General features: G+C 38.4%; 1 protein-coding gene, 1 non-coding gene and 1 pseudogene across 2 annotated transcripts in view; 2 read left to right on the top strand and 1 right to left on the bottom strand.

Annotated features, from left to right (window-relative positions):
- TCF24 (transcription factor 24) overlaps positions 1-6,512 on the top strand; it is a 6,774-nt gene extending 262 nt beyond the window's left edge. Inside the window, exons 2-3 of the mRNA XM_024742624.1 lie at positions 8-283; positions 6,144-6,512. Of these exons, the coding sequence (XP_024598392.1) occupies positions 8-283; positions 6,144-6,257 (390 nt within the window). The 3' untranslated portion in view covers positions 6,258-6,512. The remainder of the gene's footprint in view (positions 1-7; positions 284-6,143) is intronic.
- Positions 6,513-24,127: 17,615 nt separating this feature from the next.
- LOC112398241 (small nucleolar RNA SNORD87) lies at positions 24,128-24,210 on the top strand. The gene has a single exon (XR_003002960.1). It is a non-coding gene; the product is annotated as a small nucleolar RNA SNORD87 (small nucleolar RNA).
- A 1,813-nt stretch (positions 24,211-26,023) lies between these two features.
- Positions 26,024-26,487, bottom strand: LOC112398209 (60S ribosomal protein L27a pseudogene; annotated as a pseudogene).
- Positions 26,488-26,628: the final 141 nt, after the last annotated feature.

Raw genomic sequence — 26,628 nt, 5'->3', positions numbered from 1 at the left:
GGCGGGCCCAGGCGGCGGCGCGCGCTCGGGGGGCGGGAGGCCGGCGGCAGCAAACGCGGCGCGGGAGCGCAGCCGCGTGCAGACTCTGCGGCACGCCTTCCTGGAGCTGCAGCGCACGCTGCCGTCGGTGCCGCCGGACACCAAGCTGTCCAAGCTGGACGTGCTGCTACTGGCCACCACCTACATCGCGCACCTCACTCGCAGCCTGCAGGACGACGCCGACGCACCGGCGGATCCCGGACTGGGCGCCCTGCGCGGGGATGGTTACCTACACCCTGTCAAGGTAGGCGGGCAGGGCGCACTGCGGAGCCGAGGCCGGGAGCATGGCACCTTGACCGCGGGGTCTGCCCCCGCCTGGGCAGATACCGCCCAGCTCTCACCCCTCCTTCAGGGTGAGGCGGGGAACAGATCGGGAGAGCGACCTTGGCCCGCTAAGGCACCCGTAGCGAGGTCCCCACTGCACAAGGCTGCTCCTTGACGGTTTGCAGGTAGAGGGCTTAAACCCGGGCTGGCTTGCGTAGGGGAGTCTCAAGCCCCTTATAGGATGCAACCTACAGGATTCCTTTCCTAGATGAGAAGTTTCTTGCGGGTGCCTGGTGGGGTGCTTGGTTGCACGTCCTGATAATTTTTAGTGTCCGAGTTACATTTATGAACCTTTGAGGGTTTTAAGTTTACATCGTTACCATTGTGGTGTTTATCGAATATTTGAAAAGTTTCAAGAATTAAACGGGGTGACGGAAGTATCTGCCCCTAACTAATCCTAGGAAACCAATGTTGAAAAATTTTTGTAAAGCTGGTAAAAACAAAAGGAGACGATTCTGCGTCCCCACACAGTAAATGTTCAGTCCGTTTTAATGAAGGTTAACGATCATGGACTAGACAACCACCAAGAATGTTAGAAAAACTGTAATGAGTTTATGTGATTTTCATAATAAGCGTTGGCATATATGTTGTGTTCTGATTAGATATTCAAATTACATAATGTACAAAACTATCCAAGAGACTCCCTCTTGTATTTTTTTCATTACATATAGGTAGAGTGGTCAGGGTTTTTGTTTAATACGGTATATATGATTATGATTCATTACCTATATTGCAGTATTTAGACTCTCATCATCCTTTTCTCCTAGATTTGATTGTTTTCAAATCTTACACTGATCAGGTTTTCTGTTCAAAATGGATCACCTTCACTATGTTTTCTAAAACTAAATATTCAAATTTTTGATTCCACCATTCTGAAGCATTCTCTCTCTCTCTCTCTCTCTCTCTCTCTCTCTCTCTCTCTCTCCCTCACACTCTCTCACACACACACACACACACACACACACACACACACAAAATTAGGACTTTGCCTTAAGTATATCAATGTTCAATAAATTATTGAATAATCATTATCAAATTGAGGGTAAAGTACATCCTCTAATATTTACTGAACTTAAAATTCTGTGGTAAGGTTTAATAAATGTTACTTTGCACATTTAATCAACATGATGATAGACTCAAAATAATTCAAATATTAAGTATAAAAATTTGAAATATCATTTATTCATAATTATGATAGATTATTCCATTCCATTCATGTGTTGTATAACCTCAGCTGGAAAGTTATTCATTATTAATTAAGGGGTTTTGTATTACTATTGATATTAGATGCTACTAATCTGTTAATATTAGATTGATATTAGGTACATTAGATTGCTATTCAAATATATCATTAATATTAGATTTCTTTTGACTTGACATTATACTCTAAGGAAGTTTACTTTAACATTAAGTAGGCTTTAATACAAAAGACATCTGTTAAATGCCTCTTTGTGGGAGAGAGAAATCAGATGAGAAATCCAGTTGTTTTTCACCTTAGTTTCGTGCTGTGCTTTTTTGAATGAGTAATGTTAAAACCATAATTTTCATGTAACAATAAGCTTAACAAGAGTTTTTTTGCCCTGACTCCCGTACCAAATGTTTTTGTAGTCATATAACTCTTTAAAGAAAAATTAAATCTCATTTGTCCTCTGAATCAATTATTTTTATTTTAAAAGACAATTCTAGGGATAATGAAAGAAAGCCAAAGATTACCTCTTAAAAATGAAATTGATGATGGTTGAACAAGTGACTAGTCTATTTTAAAATCATTTACTGAGTGCCTGCTTTGTGCAAAGCACTCTTAGGAGAGTGAATGCAATTAAGGGTAAGATTCGATCCCTGCCCTAAATGAGCATGTAATAGAGACAAAGACAGAAATATAAATAACAGTATTATAAGAGAGAATGTAGTATGTGCCATAAGAGAGGCTATAACCATATGCAGTGGAGGTGCAGAGGAAAGAGATTTTACATACATAATTGAAACTGCCTGTGACACATTATTTTACAGAGACTACCAAAATGCTTAAAAATTAAGTCTATCATTGATTAATCTAATGCCAAAGAAATAAAGATATTCTGATTATTTGTACTTTTTGGTTTACATAGTTAAAGAGTGTTCCAAAATGACTTTTTCTGCCTTACAACGTAAGGGGGTCTTTACTTTGATCAAAGATCCATTAACAAGTATTTCAAGGCCATAATTTTGAATCATCAGTTCTTATTATCAGTATTGGGGATTTAGCACTGTTAGCATTGTTGGGAATTTACATTATGAGTACCTCAAATGAAACTGGAAGGTTTAAGAGACTGGAATCCCAGGGCATAGCCTAAAACAGCAGTTTTTATCCCTGTGGGATGTGAGCAGTTCTGATCAGCACCAGTGTCTGAAAGGGCAGTGCTTCTCCAAGGGAACGGGGGTATATTTCAGATACTTACATTGAAAGAAAAGCACAGATGGCTTTATTAATTGCATTACCCCTGGAGAATCATTGTTGATAATACAGATAAACAATAATTTCAAAAAATAAATACAAAGTTTTGTTATTTTGGAGTCATTTAACTCCAAAAACCAGGAACATATTTTTAGTCTTCAGTTTCAGGTTCAGTTCTGGTTACTTGTATGAGTTTGCTAGATTGTTCTAAGCTAATGAAACTACATAATTTTAAGTATGACTTACTAGGTAAGGTAGAGGTCAGGACTGTGTTAATCTACACAATGCTAAAACAGACCATTGAGAAGTGAAATGTATATCAGTCACCTGGCTTTTTTGGCATGAGGCTGACATGCAACCTAACCAATATTGTATTTATATTTTTATTTCTGGCTCTTAAAACTATTTACGTATCTACATTAAATTCATTTGAATAAAATCATTTGAAAACGTTTTGAAAATCCAGGGACACAAAGTTATTAAAAAGGGAAGTTTTATTAAGTCCATGAAAAATCAGGCAAAAATCCACATATACATTTTTAGATTTGCTTCATAAATTACTTACATACTAGCAAGGCTGTAAAAAACAGATGCCTTCACTTGTCTCCACTCTTGGTTGCATGATTTAGAGTGATTCTCAGTACAGTGGAACCCAGGTAACAGAGAGAACTAACAGGGAGCATTCAGCAGTATTTTTATTTTATTTATACTTATATGTGTTTAATTCACATTCTCAAACTATTATCTACATTTTCAAATGTATAATTCTCACATTACATTTGAGGTTTGAGCATGAGATTTTTATGCTCATGAAAATGTGGCAGGAGTGTAAAAGATTGAAAAGCACTGGTTTATAATATGCCTAAAATTCTGCACTTGAAATTGATGACCTATGCGCTACACTATTTGCTACATGTGAATATTAGTCTGCTCAGGCTGCAATAACAAAATACCATAGACTAGGTGGATTAAACAACAGAAATTTGTTTTCTCACAGTTCTGGAGGCTGGCAAGTCCAAGATCAAGGTGCTGGCCAATTCACTTCCTAGTGAGAGCTCTCTTCCTGTCTTGCAGCTGGCCGACTTAACTCTTTCTCAAAGAAGGGGAGCTCTCCCCCTTCTTAAAAGGCCACTAACCCTATCATGAGGGACCCACCCTCATGACCTCACCTAACCAAAATTACCTCCCCAAATATCATCACATTGGGCGTTAGAGCGTCAACAAATGAATTTGGGGGAACACAAACATTCAATCCATAATACCATAACACTAGATTTTTCAGTATAATGCAGGCCTTAAATCTGATCTAACAATGCCAAATCCAAACATATAAAAAAAATCCCAGGCTAGTTTCTAAAACACTTAATGTTACCAACTGGAAGCAGGGATCCCAAGAATAGGATCAACATGATATACCCAGAAAGTACAAGAATTCACATCTATGATTTAAAAAAACAAAACCTGAAATGGACTTGCAAAAATAAGTAACAGTGTCAGTCTTATTACTGTATCAAACATAAAATACAAGTTTGTTTATAGGAAGATTATATAGGAATGGATCATTTAAATTCCAAGTAACACAGATGTTATATTTAATCTGTGTTAAAGTGTAGATTCCCAGCAGAATAATCTGAATTTAGGACTCTTAAATTCACTTATCCCATCTGGAGAAATAAAAATCACATGCCTACTTATTATTATTCTGGAATCCCAGTTTAGGTGACAGTAACTGTATTCGGAAGTATAAGGAAGGCTTATATTATTCCAGATAAGAACTGACTCTACCTTATACTTCTCCAAAGAGGTCCATTCTGATTTAAGTGGCCTGGAGTGTGACTTGGCCATCAGTATTTTTTAAAGCTCCCATGTGATTCTAATATGCAACTTGTGTTGAAAACCCAGAGCTCTTACGGACTTTGGATTGTTAATAATTGTACCTCTGTTTGAGCACCGTGGATCATCTGCGAGGCATTTAAGAACATTTCATGGTGCTGTGTAACCAACAGTCTGCCCATGAATGTTTGCTGGTGAAAAGAGCCTGCTGCTCACAGCAGCATTTACTCTCTGGAGAGTGTGGGACCCCACTGCTGACCTTTAAGAGTTGCACTCCTTTAGTCTAAGGACTTATCTTTGTATTAAAAAAAAAAAAAGCACTATTTCTCTGATTAGTATTCCAAGGACCTTAGAACTAAAATTATATGACCGTCCTCTCTTAAAAAAAAAGAAAGTCCATCCTAAAAGTACTGCCTATGTAGTATATTTTTTCATCATCGTGCCTGTTTGGAAATTAATTGTATTGTTTTAGAGGCTGTCCATTTTAAAGGTAAATTTAGAAAAGACACAATCAGAATACAGATGTGATGATTACTGAAAGGTTAGAGCTGTGTGATGCCAGTACAAGCAGTCATTTAACCTGGATGTTCTAGCTATGTAACACCAAACATTCTAATATGTGCAACTTCAAGATATTGCTTTTAGCTAGATAAAATGTTTAGATAGTCGAAGTAGTCACTTTTCACTGTAGTCCTTTGACAAATGTAGATGCATAATACTTAACATATAACTTTTTTTTTTAGTATTTTTTAAAAATTTTATTTATTTTTGGCTGCGTTGGGTCTTTGTTGCTGCGCGCAGGTTTTCTCTAGTTGCAGCACTCGGGGGCTACTCTTCGTTGCGGTGCACGGGCTTCTCATTGTGGTGGCTTCTCTTGTTGCGGAGCACGGGCTCTAGGCGTGCAAGCTTCAGTAGTTGTGGCACACGGGCTCAGTAGCGGTGGCTCACGGGCTCTAGAGCAGACTCAGTAGTTGTGGCGCACGGGCTTAGTTGCTCCGTGGCATGTTGGATCTTCCTGGACCAGGGATGAACCTGTGTCCCCTGCATTGGCAGGTGGATTCTTAACCACTACACCACCAGGGAAGTCCTACATATAACTTTTAAGAATATTTTTAAAGCCAGGGATCTTGTTTTAGGCTTAATTTTGTTTTAGGTTTAGTTTAACATTAAAACATTGTGGGTAGATATATTTTCCTACATTTAAATATATTCATTCTCCATGATTTTTTGCTGTTCTGGTCCACATGCACACGTATTATTTCATATAATTATAATCAAAGTCTGAGTATGTTTTTACTTTTATTATTAGCACTAATAATTTTATTATTAGCATTATTTACTTTTATTATTAACATTTTTTCGTGTCATCACTTAGACTTCATAATTATCATTGTTACTAGCTACATGATATTGCATTTGCCTTGAGGTATTTGGAATTTTTAATATTACTATTATACACTATATCTGTCACAGATACTAACTTTTGGATTCTTGTTTAAATATTCTTTTTCAGAAATGGCCCATGCGATCAAGATTGTACATTGGTGCTACTGGTCAGTTTCTGAAGCATTCTGTCTCTGGAGAAAAAATAAATCATGACAATATTCCAACAGACTCACAGCCTTAGGCTCTCCCCTGAGGGGGGCTGGTAGAAAGTGATGTCGTTGTTTTTAAATGATATGAAATAATTCTATATTTATTACATTAGACCTAACAAACATCATTTCTGAAAGTTTACATGTGAATCCATAGTTGGATGTTCAGATTTATCTAATCTAAATAAATGTGGAATGAAATAATCAGTCTGGTAAATAATGTAATCATAATAATGTAAAACACACAGCTTATCTCTTCAGTGTGAGAGAGTCACTACTATATAGTGCAGGAGAAACTAATGGAAAAAAGAAAGAGACATAGGAAAGCAAAGAATTGTGTATGTATCCAAAGAATACACACATTTTCTGTAGTATATCTGTTACAAACTGAAAAGCTAATATCTATGTATACAATCTTCCTGGTTTAAAAAAAATAAAAGCTGGGTTTGTAAAACACCAGTATTTCATTTTTGTGAAAACCAGTCTGTGCTTAATATTGGTCTAAGAAGCCGTTCCACTTGGAAGGTCTGAGATCATTTATTCAGTTTTAGCTGAATATGTGTGAAAAGACTGTTGAGGTAATATGACAATGCAGCAACTTCTATAACTATTTTTCCCTCTTAGAAAACTTGGAGTATTAGAAATGGTTTGCTTCCTAGGCCAGGGCTTGGCCACCTTCCTAGAGTATTATTAAATATCTTATTATGTTTCCAAATTGTGGAAGGCATTGGGAAACCCTGCAGCCCTGTGTGAACAGCAGACAGCAGCAGGGTTTGTCACCCTCCCCACTGGTCGCTCCATATCCACCCCACCCTCTTTCAGGTCCCGGACTAGGTAAACAGGTGCAGCTGTAGCCCTGTAGAGAGAGTGGCACATTCAGGCCTGTCAGGGGCCTCCAGCGAACCCCCGTGACCTTCACAGTCACAGCTTTGGCCAGGTCCCTTCTCCCCATGTCAGTTGCTGTTCACAGTCTACCTACTTGGCCCTTATGAAATGGGAGAAATCCTGTCTGATTTGGGAATTCTGGCACTGATCTGCACCTTGAGGGGGTCTGAGGACACAGAGTGGCCATCCTGTCATACAGGATGCCCTGATTTGCACCTACAAGCAAGGAAAGCCCTCTGCTATGGGCCTCTCCCACTGCCCTGCACATGAAGTGCCCAGGGAGCAGCTGTTCTGCCTGACTGAACCAGTGCTTTCAGTTTCGCCAGGAGCCTGGGGGTCCTAGCTATGAAGTGGAGACATTTGTCAGGGAACACACTGAATCTCAGAACAACAGGGTGCAACAGAGACACCTGGAAAAAAAAAATCATCAGTCTCTTTTGTCATGTCTTTGCTGATTTAGATTCCCTTTTATCTCCCTTTCTTGTTTTCCTCCTCACTCTTTACTAGTCCACTGCCCAGGTGTAAAGTTCATTCATTTCTCGATAACCCACAGTTTTAAAGTTGCTGGGTTTCATCCAAGATTATTAAATAGAAATGTGTATGAATGGACTTGGTTGAATTGAGATAGCAGCTGAACCACCATTTCATTCTCTCCTCCGTTTAACTCCAGCTTTTGGCAGTGAAATGAAGTAAAAGACTATCTGAAGGCAAAAACTATCATTCAGTTGATTCGAGGATGATCATGTTTTGACTCATGTCTTATAGTTAGTTTGTAATTTTTATTATTTTAATGTGAATATACTCCTTGTAATGTGACCAAAGCATGTCTTTAAAAGAAAAGCCATACAATGAAAGCTGTCTACATATTAATACGTAGCAAAAATGTTTGTATATTTAAATATTTGTGAGTATATTTACCTCCTCATATACCATTGAAAGGAATAAAAAGTAAAATGAGATGGATTCAGCCATTCACTATCATAAGTTATTGGAATAAAAAGTGCTGAGAATAATCTTTTATCTTAAGGTATGAAATCAGAACTTCTTTAAAGTTACCTGGAACGGAACTGTAAACACTAAATGTGATAGCAAGAATTTCAGAAAAAAATGGTTTTATCGCTAATAATCTATTTGGTTATAGTTGTTAAAGCATTTAACTGGGGAAAAATTATGACTATTGTTGAATTATCAGACTTTTCTAAATCCTCCTGTTAAATCATTAGTCATTGTCTTAAACAGTATTACTTTTTATTTCTTCTTGTCCAGTTACAAATGTTTTAATGCCAAAGAACTATATTTCTGTCATAGGTTTTCATAATATTTTATTAAATTGCTAAATATGCTAACAGCTTTTGGTAGGTTGGGAAATCTGAGGTGAAATTGCATATTTTCACCCAAAGTTTCCAAGGAGCATGCTGTTTTGATTAATGGTGCATGGTCAAGATAAAGGATAAGATAAAATAAAGCACTAATTTGAAAAGTAATTTCGTCTGCTAAATTTATATCTGTCTCTATGGTCATTTAACAAATAATGAAGGTACACTTGAAAATCTTTCTAGAAGATAGATACCTACTTGGTATTAGCTTCTTCAGCATGCTGTCCTTAGTGAAGTATATGTAATAGGGCGGGGAGGGGGGTATATTTGGATCACAGTATTATCCCATAATCTGCAAGGGAGGTTCTCACTTAAATTTCTGTCAGTTCATTCACCTCTCTCAGTAACAGTCACAAAAAAAAACATTTACAATTCCTCTATAGTGATAATTAGGAGGAATAAGGAAATACCTTTTTAGAAGCAGAACTAGTTCCAACAGACTTTAAAATATTGTTTCTTTTCCTGGTTGTAAAAATACTTGTAGTGCAGTTTATTGTATGTCAGTTATATATCCGTAAAGCTACATTAAAAAACTCAAAAATAGAACTACCATATGACCCAGCAATCCCACTACTGGGCATATACCCTGAAAAAACTATAATTCAAAAAGAGTCATGTACCACAATGTTCATTGCAGCACTATTTACAATAGCCAGGACATGGCAGCAACCTAGGTGTCCATCAACAGATGAATGGATAAAGAAAATGTGGCACATATATACAATGGAATATTACTCAGCCATAAAAAGGAACGAAATTGAGTCATTTGTAGTGAGGTAGATGCACCTAGAATCTGTCATACAGAGTGAAGTAAGTCAGAAAGAGAAAAACAAATACCGTCTGCTAACGCATATATATGGGATTTTAAAAAGCAGTACTGATGAACCTAGTGGCAGGGCAGGAACAGAGACGCAGACGTAGAGACCGGACTTGAGGGCACGGGTGGAGGGGACGGGGAAGCTGGGATGAAGTTAGAGAGTGGCATGGACATGTACACACCACCAAATGTAAAATGGATGGCTAGTGGGAAGCTGCTGCATAGCACAGGGAGATCAGCTGGGTGCTTTGTGACCACCTAGAGGGGTGGGATAGGGAGGGTGGGAGGGAGACGCAAGAGGGTGGGGATATGGGGGTATATGTGTACATATGGCTGATTCACTTTGTTATACAACAGAAACTAACACAACATTGTGAAGCATTTATACTCCAATAAAGATGTGAAATAAATAAATAAATAAAAATGGAAAAAAGAAAGTATGTACATACCTGTTTTAAAAAACAAACTTGGGCTTCCCTGGTGGTGCAGTGGTCGAGTGTCCGCCTACCAATGCAGGGGACACGGGTTCGTGCCCCGGTCCGGGAGGATCCCACATGCCGCGGAGCAGCTGGGCCTGTGAGCCATGGCCGCTGAGCCTGCGCGTCCGGAGCCTGTGCTCCGCAACGGGAGAGGCCACAACAGTGAGAGGCCCACGTACTGCAAAAAAAAAAAAAAAAATACTGATTTTACATTTTGATAAGGGTTTTTTGACCCAACTACTTCAATCTGCAGAGTTACAGATATCCTAAACAGTAATTTTCTTATCTATTCATGGAGATTTTATTTAAACTTAGAAGAAGCTGTACGAAATAAATAAATAAATAGATGCTGATTGTCCTCACTGAAATACACCGTATTTTAGTTGAAATTGCTTTTTAGGTTAAATTATTCAGTAATTTATCCTTCTTTCAAAAGACCTCATTTTATATTCACAAAAAGCAACTAACCAGTTATTATCAGAGAGAAATTATGCAAGCTCTAGTAAGATCTCTTTTTTGGTTTGGTTTGTTTGTTCGTTTAGGGGGGAGGGGGAGAGGTATAGAGTTAATTCTATATGTATTTTCCAGCAGTATTTAATCTTCTTCTTTAGTCCTCGGTGTGTCAATAGTGCCATTCTGAGGAAATAATCCAATACAGACAAAACATCTCCACCGTGGCCAACATAATTCCCTTAGAAATCAACACATGAACTGTATTTGGCATCTTTTAAGACAAATTGCTTCCTGGCTTTATATAAAATTGTATTCTTAGCTGGCAGGGAGAAGAAATGATAAGTCAAACAGATTGCTTCTGATCCAAATTCATGTATTAGATACCTTATTTTGAGAGAGGGGTTTAATCTAAATGCTCTTTCCCAACTCCGTATATAGCTCATTGCAAATTATATCAATCATGTAATTTATTTGAAAACCTATGAACTTCAACTCTTCCAGCATTGGCAGATTCTGTCTTAATCTGATGACAAACTCTTTTTTTTAAAAAAAAATCATTGATGCATGATGTGATATCTACAGTTTCACAGATGACTTACCACTAGTAGTGTAGTATTGCTGTCTTTCTCCATGGTACACACTTTTGATTTTTTAGTTTTGTTTTTCTCGTTATTGTAACCAAAAATATACAAAAGCTAAGATTCCAAATGCTTGAAAGGAGCACTAGGGGAATAGTATAAAACTGTATATCTCAAAGAAAATTAATATGTACTTTTATTTTGTTACATACTGGTGGCTCGTGGTCTTATACATGACTGTTTTACTGAAAAAAATAAATGCCCCTTAAATCCTATAGATTTGCTTCCTATAAACTTTGAGTACAGCACAGATGGTACTGCAGCACAGTTGGGAATGAGGGACATTAAATATTCTTGCCCGACTGCATAAACCCGGGAAAGGCTTCCCTTCCTATGTTTACACAAGTCTTAGTTTCAACTCATAAGAAAAACCAGCTCAGTGAAATATACCTCAATCACTCAAACTCTTTCATTATAAATTATACCATAGCATTTAGCTGTCAGAAGCTTTTAAATTATAAACTGAAGAATAATCTTAACTATTAGGCTTAAAGATTATGTCAATAGTCATTTCCTGTGCACATGAATGTTACTGAAGAAACACGCATTCCTGCCCTCTCAGGACCAAGAACTATGTCCATGGGGAGGTCTGGGGATGGGCTTAAATCACTTGTCTCTGTTTTTATGGCCATTGAAAACTGGGGGCCATTTAAAACAATGTGAGGTCTAAATAAGAACTGATTTTAAACCTTATTTTCAAATAAGTTCTGAAATCACTCAATTAAAAAACTTTAAATGTGTGCTATTATAAGGCATCTTAATACTTTACATAGATGGGTATATCATGTGGGTCAAATTTTTAAAATTAAGTTATATAATTTTTAAAGGCCCATGCAAGACTGTCTCTATTCTGTGTGTAGCACATCTGCACCTCCTGCTGACTCTAAGCCCCTAGACCAGAGTCCTCTTGAAATGTGGGCAATAAACAAGTGAAAAAAAGTGGGGTGCAATGGCAGAGACAGGAGAGTCAAGGGAGGGAAGAAAGGTAGGAAGCAGGAAGCTATTTCCATATCCTCCTTTCAGAATGAGGAGGCCTGTTCCACCCGTGTCCCATCAGGCTACAAGTGTGATGTTCTGGGACATACAGGAGAGACTGCCTTGGAAAAGAAACCTGACTTCAGGCCAAGGCCAATCACTCACTGTAATAAGCACTAGTGTTTGCCCTCAGTAAACTTCCCTTGCCTTATCTCTTTCTTCCCCTAGGCTCACAAAGTTGATGTGAAATAATAGCTAAGAAAATACATGTCAGCAGCTCAAAGCAAGACAGGTTTGTCTTCTCTGGCTGGGTAGATGTTAGAAGAAGGTTAAAGATGGCAAGGTGAAACGTGACACAAAAACACAAGAAGCCATAAAGGAAAAGCTGGGTAATTTTGACTATAATAAAATAAATTCATAAAACAAAAGAAAAAAACGTAAACAAGGTGAAAAGACAAAAACAAACAAACAATAAAAAAACCTAGGAAAAAAGTCACAACAGATGATAGTCACAGTAGTAATTTCCTTTATATAAAAGCAGCTCTCAGAATTTAAAAAGACCAGCAACTCAGTAGAAAATTCCACAAATGATATGAGTAAGTGGTTCATAAAAAGAAATCGAACAGCTAATATCTTTATGAAAAGACACACAACTCACCTATGATAAGAAATATAAATTTAAAAAGCAATGAAATAACATATTTCACCTATCAGAATGATACAAACTGTCCAGTTATAAATAAGTCCTGGGGATGTAATAGAGAGCATGGTAAATATAGTTAACAAGACTGTATTGTGTATTTGAAAGTTGCTAAGAGAGTAGATCTTAAAAGTTCTCATCGCAAGAAACAATATATAACTCTGTGAGGTGATGGATGTTAACTAAACTTGTAGGAATCATCTTGATATACATCAAATCATTACGTTGTACCCCTTAAACTTATACAGTGTTATATGCCAATTATATCTCAATAAAACTGGGGGGTAAATGGGTAAGTGATGATGACTAATTTTTCTGGCATACTAGAGTTAACTTGTTTTAACCATAATGCTTGAGCATGTATGTTTTTAATGAAAATTAATCTTTGTAATTTTTATCCTCCTGCCTTTTTTTCCCTTTAATATTAAATGGAGAAATGTGAAATAAAAGAATGACACAAAGGTAAAATACCCGTTTTTGGTGAGGGTGGGGAAATGAGGCTTATAGCACTGTTGGAGTATACAAGCTTTTTAAATACAATTTTGCAGTATCTCTCAATATTTTATGTGTACACGTTCTGACTTAGCAATTCCACACTGAAGAATTTCACTAATAATATACGTACACTCACAAAAGTCTGTGAGAATAATTATTGCAGGTATTCATCACCTTTCACCCACACTCTGTAAACTTAGAAGTTTTCCCTGCCTTCTGTATTGGCTGCACCCAAGTAACCTATCAAAAATGCAAACCTGAAGATGTAATGTATTTACTTGTGCAAAACCATTCAGTGGTTCCCCATCATGTAAGAGCAGGTTTAAACCCTTAACTTGGCTTATGAAACCCCTACCTATATCACTGCCCACTGTTCTCCACCACTGCCTATTTTATACTTTAATTTGTAGTAAACACACACACACACACACACACACACACACACACACACACACACACACACAGAGCTATTTCATGCTTCAGTGCTTTTGTTCATCAATCATCAGTTGGTCCACAAATATTTTCTTAATACTATGGCAGGCATTGTTCATTGCTTACTATATCAGTTAGGAATTGCATTCAGCTGCTAACAAGAAAGACCGAACCATACTGGCTTAAATAAATTAGGACTTTATTCTCTTATGTTAAAAAAATCCACAAGTAGGCAGTCCAGGGCTGGTAAGATGGCTTCGTAAAGATATCAGGGGCCAAGGCTTCTACTTATTTCTCCTTTGCCAGAAGTGGGTCACAAGGTCACCCTCAGTTATAAGGAAGGAATATCAGTCTGGGTTTGGTGGCAGTATCTGCTCTAGCTAGTTTAAAAGGAAAGGGGTGTCTTATAAGGTATTAGTGACTTACAGAATCATTGGGATGAAACAAACTCGGGCTGGATTTACAGGAACAATTTCCTAAGTCATTCCACGCAACTGGGCTGCCAAAGCAGTTAATCTTCTGCCGTGACCTGGACTCTGCCAGCCCAGTGGAAGCTGCCCCTGCAGTGACTGACTCCAGAAACATGCGGCCTTTGCTGCATAAATGCCAGCACAACGGATGCCTGGCAGCCTGCTTTTCTCCTCTCATAACTCAAGTTAGAATTCAGGTTTTGCACAGATGCATTTGATTGGCAGGACCTAATTCACATCCATAATCCAAGCTGCAAAAGAGTTTTGGAATACTATATAATACTTAGCTTTTCATCCTCTGAAGTACAGAAACATAGATAAAAGGAGGCTGGAGTAAGTACTGAGTGAGCCAGTTCTCAGCATCTACCACAGGAGGCAAGGGAAGCAGGCAAACAGATTGAAATAATAGGCTGAGCCCAAGGACTGGGCACGTAACACAAATAAAATCAGGGTTCCATTATCAGGGAAGAAGGCTGGCAATGGCTACGGGACGGCAATAAGGGTACCTGACACAGTCTTAAGAAATCAAGGAAGGCTTCCTGAGAAGGCAAAGAGGGACAAGAAGAGCAGTCTAGGCATAGGAAAAACCAGGTGAGAAGAACATGCTGCTTTGAAAGAAAGTGCCTGGGGAAGAAGGATGGATACTTCACATATATTATCTCATTTAATCCTCACAACAATCCTAGGAATAAGTTATATTATTCCCAATTTTCAAATCAAGGAGGACCTTGAAAGGTACATTAAAGGATCTGGATTTAAGGGTAGCCAGAAATCTTGCATAGAAATTCAGAGGTATTGGGTACCAAGGAGCTATTCCTAAGCAGAGAGAAGAGTACAGAGTTCCAAACAACATAAAACACCATAACTATAACTAAAAAATAAAACAAGACTGAGAAAAGTTATTTGCAATGCATGTAACTGTTAATTGACAAAAGATTAGTATCCAGAATATAGAAAGAAATCCCATAAATCAATTTTTAAATTACAGATACTTCAATAAAAAATCAGGCAAAGCTCTGAAGGCTATGATTTACAGAAGAGAAAACCCAAATGATTAAAAACGTGAAAAAAAATTTAAGAGAAAAGCAAAACATTCATAAAGTTATCTTTTCAACCTTATAGCAAATGCAAATTAAAATAACAGTAAATACTATTTGATATTTATCATATTGACAAAAAAAATTCTGAAAAGAGCAAGTTTTGACAAGGAAGTAGAGCAACTACTTGGAAAGCAATTGACTATATTATGTATGAAGATGCATGTATCCTTCAACCCAGAAATTCAGCTTCTAGGGACAACGGTGTGCTGGGAAAGCTAATTGTTAATTATTCAAGCATTCAGGTATCTTGTGAACCAGTTGTTAGTAGCTTGAAATCGCCAAAATGTATTAATAGCGTGGATATCTGCAAATGCTACAAATCAGGGTTTTGTTTTAGGGGGTTTGGGGTTTTGTTTGTTTGTTGTTGTTTTTTTTTGGAGATCCTGTTTACCAAAATACCACCGGGCATAGAGAAATTCATGCATAAATACACGGAGACATCGTAGAAAAAACATTCAGAATCTACGCTGTATTTAAGTTTAACGGGGTGTTAATTTCAGGACATAATTTGTATTAGATCATCACTGAGGTAAAATAACATCATACTTTAACCTTAGTTTGAATTTTTCAATTACTTCCACATTCTCAACTCTCTATGTAATCATTCTTAAATAATTTTTTTTGAACAGTAATAAAAGTGTATTATTTCACATAACAAGAAGCTGGAGTGGCTCCCTGGCTGCTTAACTTGGTGACTATTCGATGTCTTTAAGTTGCTTGGTTCCTTTCCTTCCCACTTTGCCATCAACAGAAGCTCTCCTCATTTAACAAGAGGTCTGCAGCGATGCCAGGAATTCTTTCACCGTTGATCGATGATGATCATATCTAGGGGAAGAAGAGCTGTTTCTTCCCACATGTGCCTTTTCATCAAAGAAGAAAACTCACTGAAGTTTCCTAGCAGACTTCCCCTCAGGTCCCTTTGGTCAGCTTGAATAATTTTAATAACATTCCATTACATTCAGAATTTGTCATAGGATTTAAGTAGTTGTTTGCAAGGCTTACTTGTAACATAAAAGTTAAATTTTTAAACAGAAAAGGAAAACCCTAGGGTCTCACATTGACAATTAAAGCCACTCATTATTTTAGATCCGGGCAGAAATCATAAGTAATTTAGGTAATTTTCACCGAAATTATCTCGGTAAAGTTCATGTACTTCAAGTGTTTAAGAATCAACTTTCATTCAGATCAGTGCCCTATATTCTGACAACTTAATGTATTTTTCACAGATTTAGAACTTTAACCTTGACGAGAGGTATAAATGCTATGATTATCTTAATGTCAATATTATGTTTAAAAATAATCTTGCCTGAGGTAGAAGGATCATATATATGAAAGTCATGCATTTATGACTAGGGTCATTTACATTTCTCTTGCTTAACTCTATTTTGACATGCTTACCATAGAGCTAGGGAAAGCACAAGCATATGGTTATTATAGCCAACTTCCTTCCAGTTCCAACCTCATTTTTTGCTGCAAACATCTAGGGGAACCAGGAGGTTCTCCAAGTCATTCACTAATATGAAAAAGACTGAAGGCCAAATGTATTAATTTACTAATGAGATTTACATGTGTAAGTGCAGACCATAGATTCTGACAGCTTATAAGGAAATAATATCCTATATGCCCTGAATCCACACGTATGTCTATCTAAGAAATGTAAACTTTCTAAGATAATCCAAGTTATACTATCAAAAAATAGCTATTTTTTTAAAAGTTACTTTTGATAGGGACTTCCCTGGCAGTCCAGTGGTTAAGATTCTGCGCTTCCACTTCAGGGGCCACGGGTTCAATCCCTGGTCAGGGAACTAAGATCCTGCATGCTGCATGGCATGGCCAAAAAAAAAAAAGTTACTTTTGATAAACCACTATATCATATCCAAACCATGACACTTTTCCCTTGAAGTGGTGTTAGTTGTATTTGCAACTGGCAGCGTTAACTCACCTCAGCAACTTGGAGACCAGCAACCCCCAAGGATGTGCTCCTTGCTGGAGAATACTAAACACTTGTTATGATGCCAGTCAGGGAATGAAGGCTGAAGGGGCAAATCTTAGAAATGGTATATTTTTGCAGTCAGAAAAGAAAATGCACTACTTTAATAATTTTTCAACTTGATTTAATTTAATTATAAAATTGCATACACATAAAAATCCAAACAGTAGAGAATAGTATACAATAAAAAATTAAAATATCACTTTCCCCACAAGCCCCAAGTTTCACTCCCTAGAGGCATGCACTGTAAAGTTTCTTCTGTTACCTCTCAAAAATATTTTATGTATAGTCATATAAATGCATGTTCTTTTTATTTAACCAAAAATGGGATTTTACTAAATACCTTCTGCATCTAGCTTTTAAAATTTAATATATCTTGAAAAAATGTCCAAATCAGCACATATTCATTTATTTATGCATTCAAGGGATATTTATTAAGTATTAGGTACTAGGAATAAAAAGGTAAGCAAAACAGATTAAGGTCTTTCCTCTCACAGAATGTATATTCCAGCGAGGGCAGCAAAAATATATCTTTTTTTTTAGAGTATCATTACGGATTACGAAGGAAACAAAAAGGGGGATGTTTTATAGTAGACCCACTTTAGATAGGTGGGGCAAGTGTGGCCTCACTGAGAAACTGACATAGAAGCTGAGATCAAAGAAAATAATTAGTCACTCAAAAAACTGGGACAAGAGAATTCTAGGCAGGAGCAAAGGCCTTGAGATGTGAAAATTGTTCGGCATGTTCCAAAAACTAAGCGTAGGCCAAGGTGACTGGTGTGTAACAAGAGAGGGGAAGCAAGAGATGTGGTAAACCATGTGACAGGTATGGATCTTTTTTCTCTTTTAAAAATATTTTGTATTTAATTTTATTGTGGTAAAGTATACATAACATAAATTTATCATTTTAACAATTTTTAAGTGTACAATACAGTGGCATTAAGTATATTCACAATTCAGTCACAAACCATCATCACTATACATTTCCAGAACTTTTTCATCATTCCAGACAGAAATTCTGTACCCATTAAACAGCAACTCCCATCCACTCTTCACCCCAGCCTCTGGTAACTCCTGTTTCACTTTCAATCTCTTTGAATTTGCCTATTCTAAGTACCTCATATAAGTGTAATCATACAATATTTGTCTTTTTTTGTCTGGCTTATTTCACTTAGCATAATGTCTTCAAGGTTCATCCATCTTATAGCATATATCAGAGTTTCCTTCCTTTTTAAGGCTGAATAATACTCCATTATATGTATGTACCACATTTTGTTTATCCATTCATCCACTGATGGCATTTGGGTTGTTTCTACCTTTCGGCAATTGTGAATAACGCTGCTATGAACACTGTTGTACAAGTATTTGAGTCTCTGCTTTCTATTTTTTAGGTCTATACCCTGAAGTGAAATTGCTGGATCACAGGGTAATTTTATGTTTAACATTTAGAGGAACCACCATACTGTTTTCCACAGTGGTTGCACCACTTTACATTCTCACCAGCAATGGTGCATGGGTTCCAATTTCTCCATGTCCTTGCTAATACTTGTTATTTTGCTATTGTTTTTCAAATAATAGTCATCCTAGTGGGTGTGAAGTGGTATCTCACTTTTTGAGATTAGTTTTGATTTACATTTTCTTAATAGTTAGTTACATGGAGCATCCGTTTCATGTACTTATTGGCCATTGGTATATCTTCTTTGGAGAAATGTCTATTCATGTCCTTTGTCCATTTTTGAGCTGGATTAAATTTGTTGTTGTTGTTGAGTTGTAGGAGTTCTTCATATATTCTGGATATTAATCCCTTATCAGATATATGCTTTGCAAATATTTTTTTCCATTCTGTGAATTGTCTTTGACAATCTCTTGATAGTGTCTTTTGATGCACAAAAATTTTTAATCTTGGTGAAATCCAATTTATGTTTTTCTTTTGTGGCCTGTGCTTTTGTGTCATTTCCAAGAAATTATTGACAAATCAGTAATAGTGGCTGCCACACCTGCCCACCCAGCAAAGGCCTGGTGAAGGTGGATGCCCATGTTGAAATTAGGTAGTGGAAGTAATATCCTTCCAGTAGTCTGTGATGGCAGGCTGAGGCCCAAGTCACTACTTAACGGAAGAAACAGTGCCCACTTGGGGCCCCAAACAAAGAATTTTCCCCCCTATTCTTGTCCTTCTTGGATATGACATCCTACCTTCACTCCATCCCTTGTGTATTAAGTAAACATTGGCCATGTCCTGCTTGGCTGGCATGATGGTAAGGCCCATCTGCTTTTCTTTGAGGTCTGGTTCACTCACAACTTGATCACCTAATCACATATGTTCTTCCTTTCTAAACTTCCATAATTATTTTTCTAAAATGAAAACTCTAATCATGTGCTTTTAATAATTTTTTAAGGCTAAAACTTACACCATGACCCATCATATGCTTCACAATTAGGCCCTGCACACTGTGTCACACTCCAGCCCCATGAAGGGGTTCAGAGGAAAGTTCAGTGCTACTGATATTGGCGGTCTTTTTCAAACAAAGAATTTTAAGCCCCTGTAAAGCATTCAACAAAAACTTTATATAAATGTTAGCAACCCGGGTTCTTGGACTCTTTAATCAATAGATATTGATAAGGGTCCAAATGACAATTTCAGGCCAGGCTTTATTGGGGCTTGTGCCGCAGCACGAGGGAGCGAAAGAAGTACAGGTGTCCTTGTTCGCTTCCAGAGAGGAGCTGCTTGGGAGCTTAAACGGGATAACAACCAGGGCGGGTCTGTGGGTTGGTCAGGAGGCATGGCTTAGGTGGTCTGCCCACCCCCTTGGTGGTGCCCTGTGCAGGCAGGGATCATGCTTTTTGCTCCCAGCACCTCAGAAGTGGCAGTTGGTTTGTGGCCAATTTGTATCTTATTACTCATAATTGCCCCAACTGCACACGTATGCAGTTATTTTTAGTCCCTTATAGTTTCTTTCAGGTGCAAGCACTGGGTTAAAGGGTCCCAGGTCCCAGCCTATCACATAAAGATGAATTCTTTGATAAAGTGAGTATAATCACAATTTGTTTTGCTAGGTTTAGATTTTCACACCATGTTTCTTTGAGGCAAATATATTCTGCCCTGGATTTTGTATCAATTTCTTGGATTTTGTTAACCAAGAATTCCAAGAACAGAGACCTGGTTGAAATAAAGAGGCGTTTATTTGGGGTGTGTTAGGACTGCAGCCCAGGAGATACAGCTCCAGGGAGCACTTGAACTGTGTTCTGCCATACTACAAAATGGGGGAAGCTCATAAAGGCAGAAAACCATAAGATTACATAAATTGTTTGTCAAGAATTAGGATTGGAGCTGGCAAGAAGTAAGGGTGCTTGCTATAAACATGGATTGTTTGGGTGTTGAAATGACTACATAGCTGCCATAGGTAGCGGGTAACCTTTGAGACTACAAGGTTGCAGCTAGCAACTGCTCGCACATACTGTTTCGAAAACAGCTGGTGGTGTCCTGAGTTTGACACAGTGCAGAAAATTGAAGTTCTCAGTGATGCAGGAACATGTCTGAAACCACACCCAAAACTGTCCACCCGGCTCAATTCTGAATGCCTGAAACCATAGTTACTCCATTTTGATTTTTAAATGACTTAAAATATGTCAACAACTTCCAGTTTATACAGGAGGGATGATGTGTCTTTTACGGATTCAACTGTTTAATTATATGCTTTCATATGTATTCTTTCTGGAAACAAGATCATCAGCCTGTCTCTCCTCTAGCACTAAGCCTAATGCTATGCAGCCAGGACTCAAGATACAGTGATTGCGAGAAACAAGCGTAATAAAACACAAAATCAACAGCAAATCATAACATGTTCATAAAAACAAGGCAAGTGACTGCTTTATGAATGCTTTTTCTTAACGCTCTACTATTACTATCAATCAAATTAGTAACAATATCTATTGTTATAATATAGAGGAAATGTAACAGCTCCTTTTTTTTCTGGTAACTAGTTCTTCTGTGTGTGTTAAGGGGTCGATTCCAGATGCCCTTACTCTAAATTGGGATGTCCAATACCACCACTTTTTAAAGTACTGAACTACCCAAGAAAGTAGAAGACCAAGCAAATATAACTAAGAATGGGAGACCCTTTCTTTTTAGAGCATTTTCTGCTTGCTTGGATCCATTACAAACTGGTAGACTAATCACTTACATACTCAAGGGGAGAGCTCACAGCGAGGTCCTCAGGAGCCCCGAAAGCCTCTGTGGAAATTCACAAAGCGCCTCCTCTGCGGGCCACGTAAACTTGCGGCGCGCCGGAGTGCGCCGGATGCGGGGGCGGGGCCAGAGCCGGAAGGGGCGGGGCCAGAGCCGGAGCCGCCGAGCTCCCCTCCCGGCCTCGGTGCTTTCTTTTCTGCCGGGCCGCGGGCGAAGGAAGGCACCTCGGGGACCGTCGGCCTAGCGGGCGGGGCGGCAGCGCCTGCGGGCCTGTCGCCGGGCTCTTTGAGGGGGTGGGGGGGAGTACCAGTCTGACAAGTACCAGTCCCTGCGGTGTTAGATCCTCGTCTTTTTTTCCTGCCTGGAACCTGGCTCCGAGCCAGAGCGCGTGGGTCCGCCTCGAGCGTCTCCGCTCTGTGGGTCCCGCGTCCGGGGCCTCCATCCCGGTGCCCTCCGTCCACAGCCGGGCACAGCGGAGCGGCCGGCGCAGCCTCAGCCGCAAGGTCATGTCAGGAGGCCCCTTCCTCTCCGCCTCCCCAGTTGACGCAGCCTCGAGCTTTCCTCTGCGCCTTCTGCTCAGTCGCATTTTGTGAGTAGCCGTTACCTGTCTTAGCTGACCTTTCTCCTTAGTAAGCGCCGATTAAGACTGTTCTCAGCTCAAACTAAGTAAGGGCCTTCTGCGATTCACTTGTTTCTGAGGCGGCCGGAAGGCGCGGCGGGTGGCTTGGCCGGAGCCCTTTTGTATCCCCAGTAAAGCTTTGTGTGCGGCCTAGACGGTTTCAGGGTCCCTTAAATGGGCGCTCATTTATCCTTACTAAGGAAACGTTCTATAGCGGGGGAAGGGATCTTAGGCCTCAAGACAACCTTGACATGACTTTGTGATTGGTTTTTAAATTTGTTAACAGAGCACAGTTTACCTACTAACAATGAGTTCTCGACGCAGTGGAGCATTGTCGGCATTTGTTCCCGGATCTTCCTTTGTGAATATGCTCTGGAGACGTGGCATTGAAGTTGGAGAAGAATCCATACTGTATAGGAGGCCCTGAGGCTGTAAATGCTGGCTGTACCCTTAGATGCTTCGGGACACAGAGATGTGTATTTCCCGATACAATACAGAAGAAACCGGTCAAGAGCTGGGAGACTGGAAGAACTTTTGCCTCTTCAAAAGCAAAGGTATAAATGAACCTCGTCCATGGGACTTGGTATCGTCATACGTTTGTTTGTTTTTTTCCTCCCCCCAATTTGAAATACAGGTTGTTTCATGTAAAACAATTCAACGGTTAACTGCCAAGGCAAATGTGATGGCTGGTAGTTTATATTTGGTATCACAGTCATCGTTTTTGAGGCCTAAGCGGCTTGAATACTATTTTCATTGCTAAGTGTTGGTATTTTTTTAAATTTTACAAAATAAATGTTTGATTAAAGTTTTGATTATGTAAGTCCTTAAACATAATAAATATACAAAAGCCCACTGATCCATTTAAGAACTGGGATATTATCAATACCATAACATCTGTTTGCTTCCCTATCCCAGTCCTTCCTTCCTTCCTTTCCTTCCTTCCTTCCTTCCTTCCTTCCTATCCCATGCCTTCCATCCTGAAGTGCCCATCATCTGGGATTTTGTGCCCAGACTCGGTTTTTTGAGGGGAGTAGGGTGGATAGCAGTTTTATTATACATACATATCCCTAAACATTCTTTGTTTGTTTTAGGCCTTAAACAAATAGGGCTTTCATGTATCAATAGTTGTCAGAAGTGCCATGAATCATTAAAGTGAAGTTTTCCAAGTTGGAATTATTCATAACCAATAGTATGTGTTCCTAATATTATGTGAGAGATTTCAGCATTTCAAGACTTGAAAATGATAAATTGTCTTGCAAGGCCCAACATTTGATATGTCTTCATAAATCATTTCCAATAGCTGTCCAGTTCAATGATTTATCCTCCTGGGGTTCTGTAGGACATGATCTGTGGCCCTGGCCATGCCCTTTGCAGTACATAAATATGCTTTCAGGCAACTTGGGACTTAATTCTACAGGACTGTGTCCAGTAATGATGTCAACATAATGTATCTCTGCTCTGAAACTATATTAGATATGCCATAATAATGCTCTTAGTTAGAGGTCTGCACACTTGTTTTTATATATCTAACCTTTAACCTGGCTCATCTCATTCTTGTCAAGCTCTGAGGCAGAAAAGCAATGGTTGGGTACTCATTAGGACCATCATGTCTTAAAATCTGTACTGCCACAGTAAAAGAGCATCATAAATATATCCATCATTTTTGCCCATGCTAATGAATCCATTTCCAGCTTGGAAAGATCATTTATGGAATTATTAGGGCCTAACCGGTCAAAAGGACTAACACATCCTCAAGTCATTATAGATATTTAAAATTGGGGGCTCATCAGTTTGACTACCAAAAAAAGTGTAATTAAGCAGCAAGCACATTCTTTTGTTCCTTCAGAGGTGTGTTAAACAACAGATAGAAAATGACTCCACTATATAGTCTTAATGTTAGTAGTTTTTATTATAAATTTGATTGGGAGTCAGGAAGATTGCAAGGTTTTGTTTTGTTTTGTTTTGTTTTTAATGGCTCCTGATAAGAACGGGAAAAAAAATCCTACTGGACCGTACTACATATAAGATGCCAGACAAACAGATACAAATGAGAATTCACAATGAAATATATTTAAATTCTAGGTACAACAGAGCCTATGAGTTGAAGATGAATGAAGGTCGTTGTGATAAATGTTTTCCAAAAACTTGTCATAGAGGATGGCTGTGAAAAAACCACCAGGAGGACAGCTGTGCATGTAACAAGGTACCAAAAGTTTAATGTAAATTGTGTGCTTTTTTATGTGTTTGTGGTATTGTTCCTGAAGCACAGTACCAAAAATGTTTAATAACTGGCACAATGATGACTTACTTTTTGCCGTTTACCCAGCTGAGGGTATCTTTGAAGACATAATTTAAGACTGAGATGCCAATAATATGTATTATGTGAATTACTCAAATACAGTTTTTTATTAAAATGGATGAAATGTTCTTTTCAGCATATAAGTACCTGCAGATGAATGTTCAAGCCCTTAGCAGTGGTGTTTAAAAATTCTTCGTTGGCTCAAGTAAGTAATTAAGATTTATCAAGCAACCACATCTAGAGATAATTTGAAAGTACCTGATAAATTCCAAAGGGCTGAGGCCATTTCCTGTTTAAGGTGCCTTTGTGTGTCAGGTTTTGATTTTCTTCGAGTTTTGATTATGGGTTGATTTTCACTGTTGGTTTCTGATTTTTTTCCAGAGGTGTGGCATACAACATTTTGGAAGGGAAAATGAAGAATTGGTCAAGAAGACATGAATTAAAGCAAATGACAAAAATTAATATTTTATTTAACATTGATCATCTCACAATAAATTATGTAGAAAAATATAAGTTCAAATGAATTTAATTGCTGGGCAATAAAGTCTCTTCTTTAAAATATATCAGGTCTTTAAACAGCTTCATTTTCTCTTTTTTTTAGATTTTTTTATAAGTTTATTTTATTTTACACATTTATTTATTTATTTTTGGCTGTGTTGGGTCTTTTTTGCTGTGCGCGGGCTTTCTCTTGTAGCGGCGAGCAGGGGCTACTTTTGTTGCGGTGCGCAGCCTTCTCATTGTGGTGGCTTCTCTCGTTGCGGAGCACAGGCTCTAGGCGTGCGGGCTCAGTAGTTGTGGCTCGCGGGCTCTAGAGCACAGGCTTAGTTGTGGCGCACGGGCTTAGTTGCTCTGCAGCATGTGGGATCTTCCCGGACCAGGGCTTAAACCCGTGTCCCCTGCATTGGCAGGCGGATTCTTAACCACTGTGCCACCAGAGAAGCCCCTAAACAGCTTCATTTTCATAGTTAGTAGTCAGACTTGTTTTTAACATACTTTAGGGATAGTATATTCTTGTCAGTAACTAGCTCCTGTGTGGAGAGTGATTCTCTTCGAAGTGTCAGGTGGTGGGCAGCTGGGGAGACTTTTTAGTACATCCAGTTCTTGTACCCTTTCTTGCTTTACTGTGTTTCTGGAGAGGTGCTAATCACTGCGTACTAAATAACTATGAGGGCCTCCCCTTTAGAACCTGCTGTTGTTCCTGAAAAACAAGCATAGTTGACCCTTGACCCTTAGGGGCGCCAACACTCCCTAAAGTCAAAAATCCAAGTATAGCTTTATAGTCCACCCACTGTATCCAAGGTTCCACATCCTCTGATTCAGTCAGCTGCAGATTGTATAGTGTAGTATGTATGTATTGAAAAAAAGAAAATGCACCCTTTATGTGGACCCATGCAGTTCAAAGCTGTGTTCAAGGGTTAACTAGTTGAAATTTTCTCAACTTAAATTACCCATTATAAGTAAAGGTTTCACCTATGACCTATAGATTTTTTAATTTTGATTTTATTCTTTGTTTGCTTTTACATTTGTGAAGAAAAAAGGATTTGGGAATTAATTTAGGACAAATTAGGATTTGTCCTAATCCTAGTATTAGTAATAATCTAGATTAAGGCAAATAATGACTGGACAGTCCAATCTGTCCAGGGCATGCAAATTTACAAGAATTCAAAAACAACTGAAATCCTACCCAGGTGAAGATTTAAATTTAGCTAAATCTTGCTTTTCCCCTGTTGAGTCCCACAGTACATAAATTCCTTGCTTTTATCAAGGTTATAATTTCAATATGGTAAGTCAAACAGTATAAATTGTACAGCAATATCACTTCCCATCAAAGGCAACATTTTTTTTTGAAAAGCACTTATATAATGAATCTCCCACCATGTTGCTTCAAGCTACCAGGAAACAAGCCCCACCAACACCCTTAATCTCAGCTCTAATGCTGAGGAATTTGGCCTTCATGATGACAGGCTGCTTCGAGAGCTTTCCCTTCCCCAGAACTTTGTAGTAACTGATTGCACCACATCAATGATAGGAGCAGCTCCAATCTTGTTCTTGGCAGCATTTACCCCTGTCTCCTCACTGACCAAGGTCCACAATTTATCAAGGTTGACAGTTGGGCAGAAGCTCTGGTTCCTCTTTAAGTGGTAATGCCTCATACCAACTTTCCCAAAGTATCCTGGGTGATATTTGTCGAAATTGTTCCTGTGGTGATGCATGCCACCAGCATTACTGCGGCCTCCTGGGTGCTTACAGTGTTTGCCTAACATTTGAAAACCATTTTCCTCCCCAGTGTTTGATACTAGTCCTTTCATTTCATCAACAGAATCTGAACACTGCACAATTAAGTGTAAAATGGGGGCTATTTTATGGATCCTAGTTTTATAAAACATGTTTTGACTTCACCCCATAGAGAACAAAAAACTGAAATATAGTATATAAGAAGCCACAAAATAAGGTCTTTAATTTGTAATATATGATTTTTTTTTTTTAGA

Source organism: Neophocaena asiaeorientalis, unplaced genomic scaffold (genome assembly GCF_003031525.2).
Source record: "Neophocaena asiaeorientalis asiaeorientalis breed wild unplaced genomic scaffold, Neophocaena_asiaeorientalis_V1.1 scaffold226, whole genome shotgun sequence".
NCBI lineage: Eukaryota > Metazoa > Chordata > Mammalia > Artiodactyla > Phocoenidae > Neophocaena > Neophocaena asiaeorientalis.
Note: the sequence above shows the minus strand (reverse complement) of the source record. Positions and strands in the feature narration are given on the sequence as shown.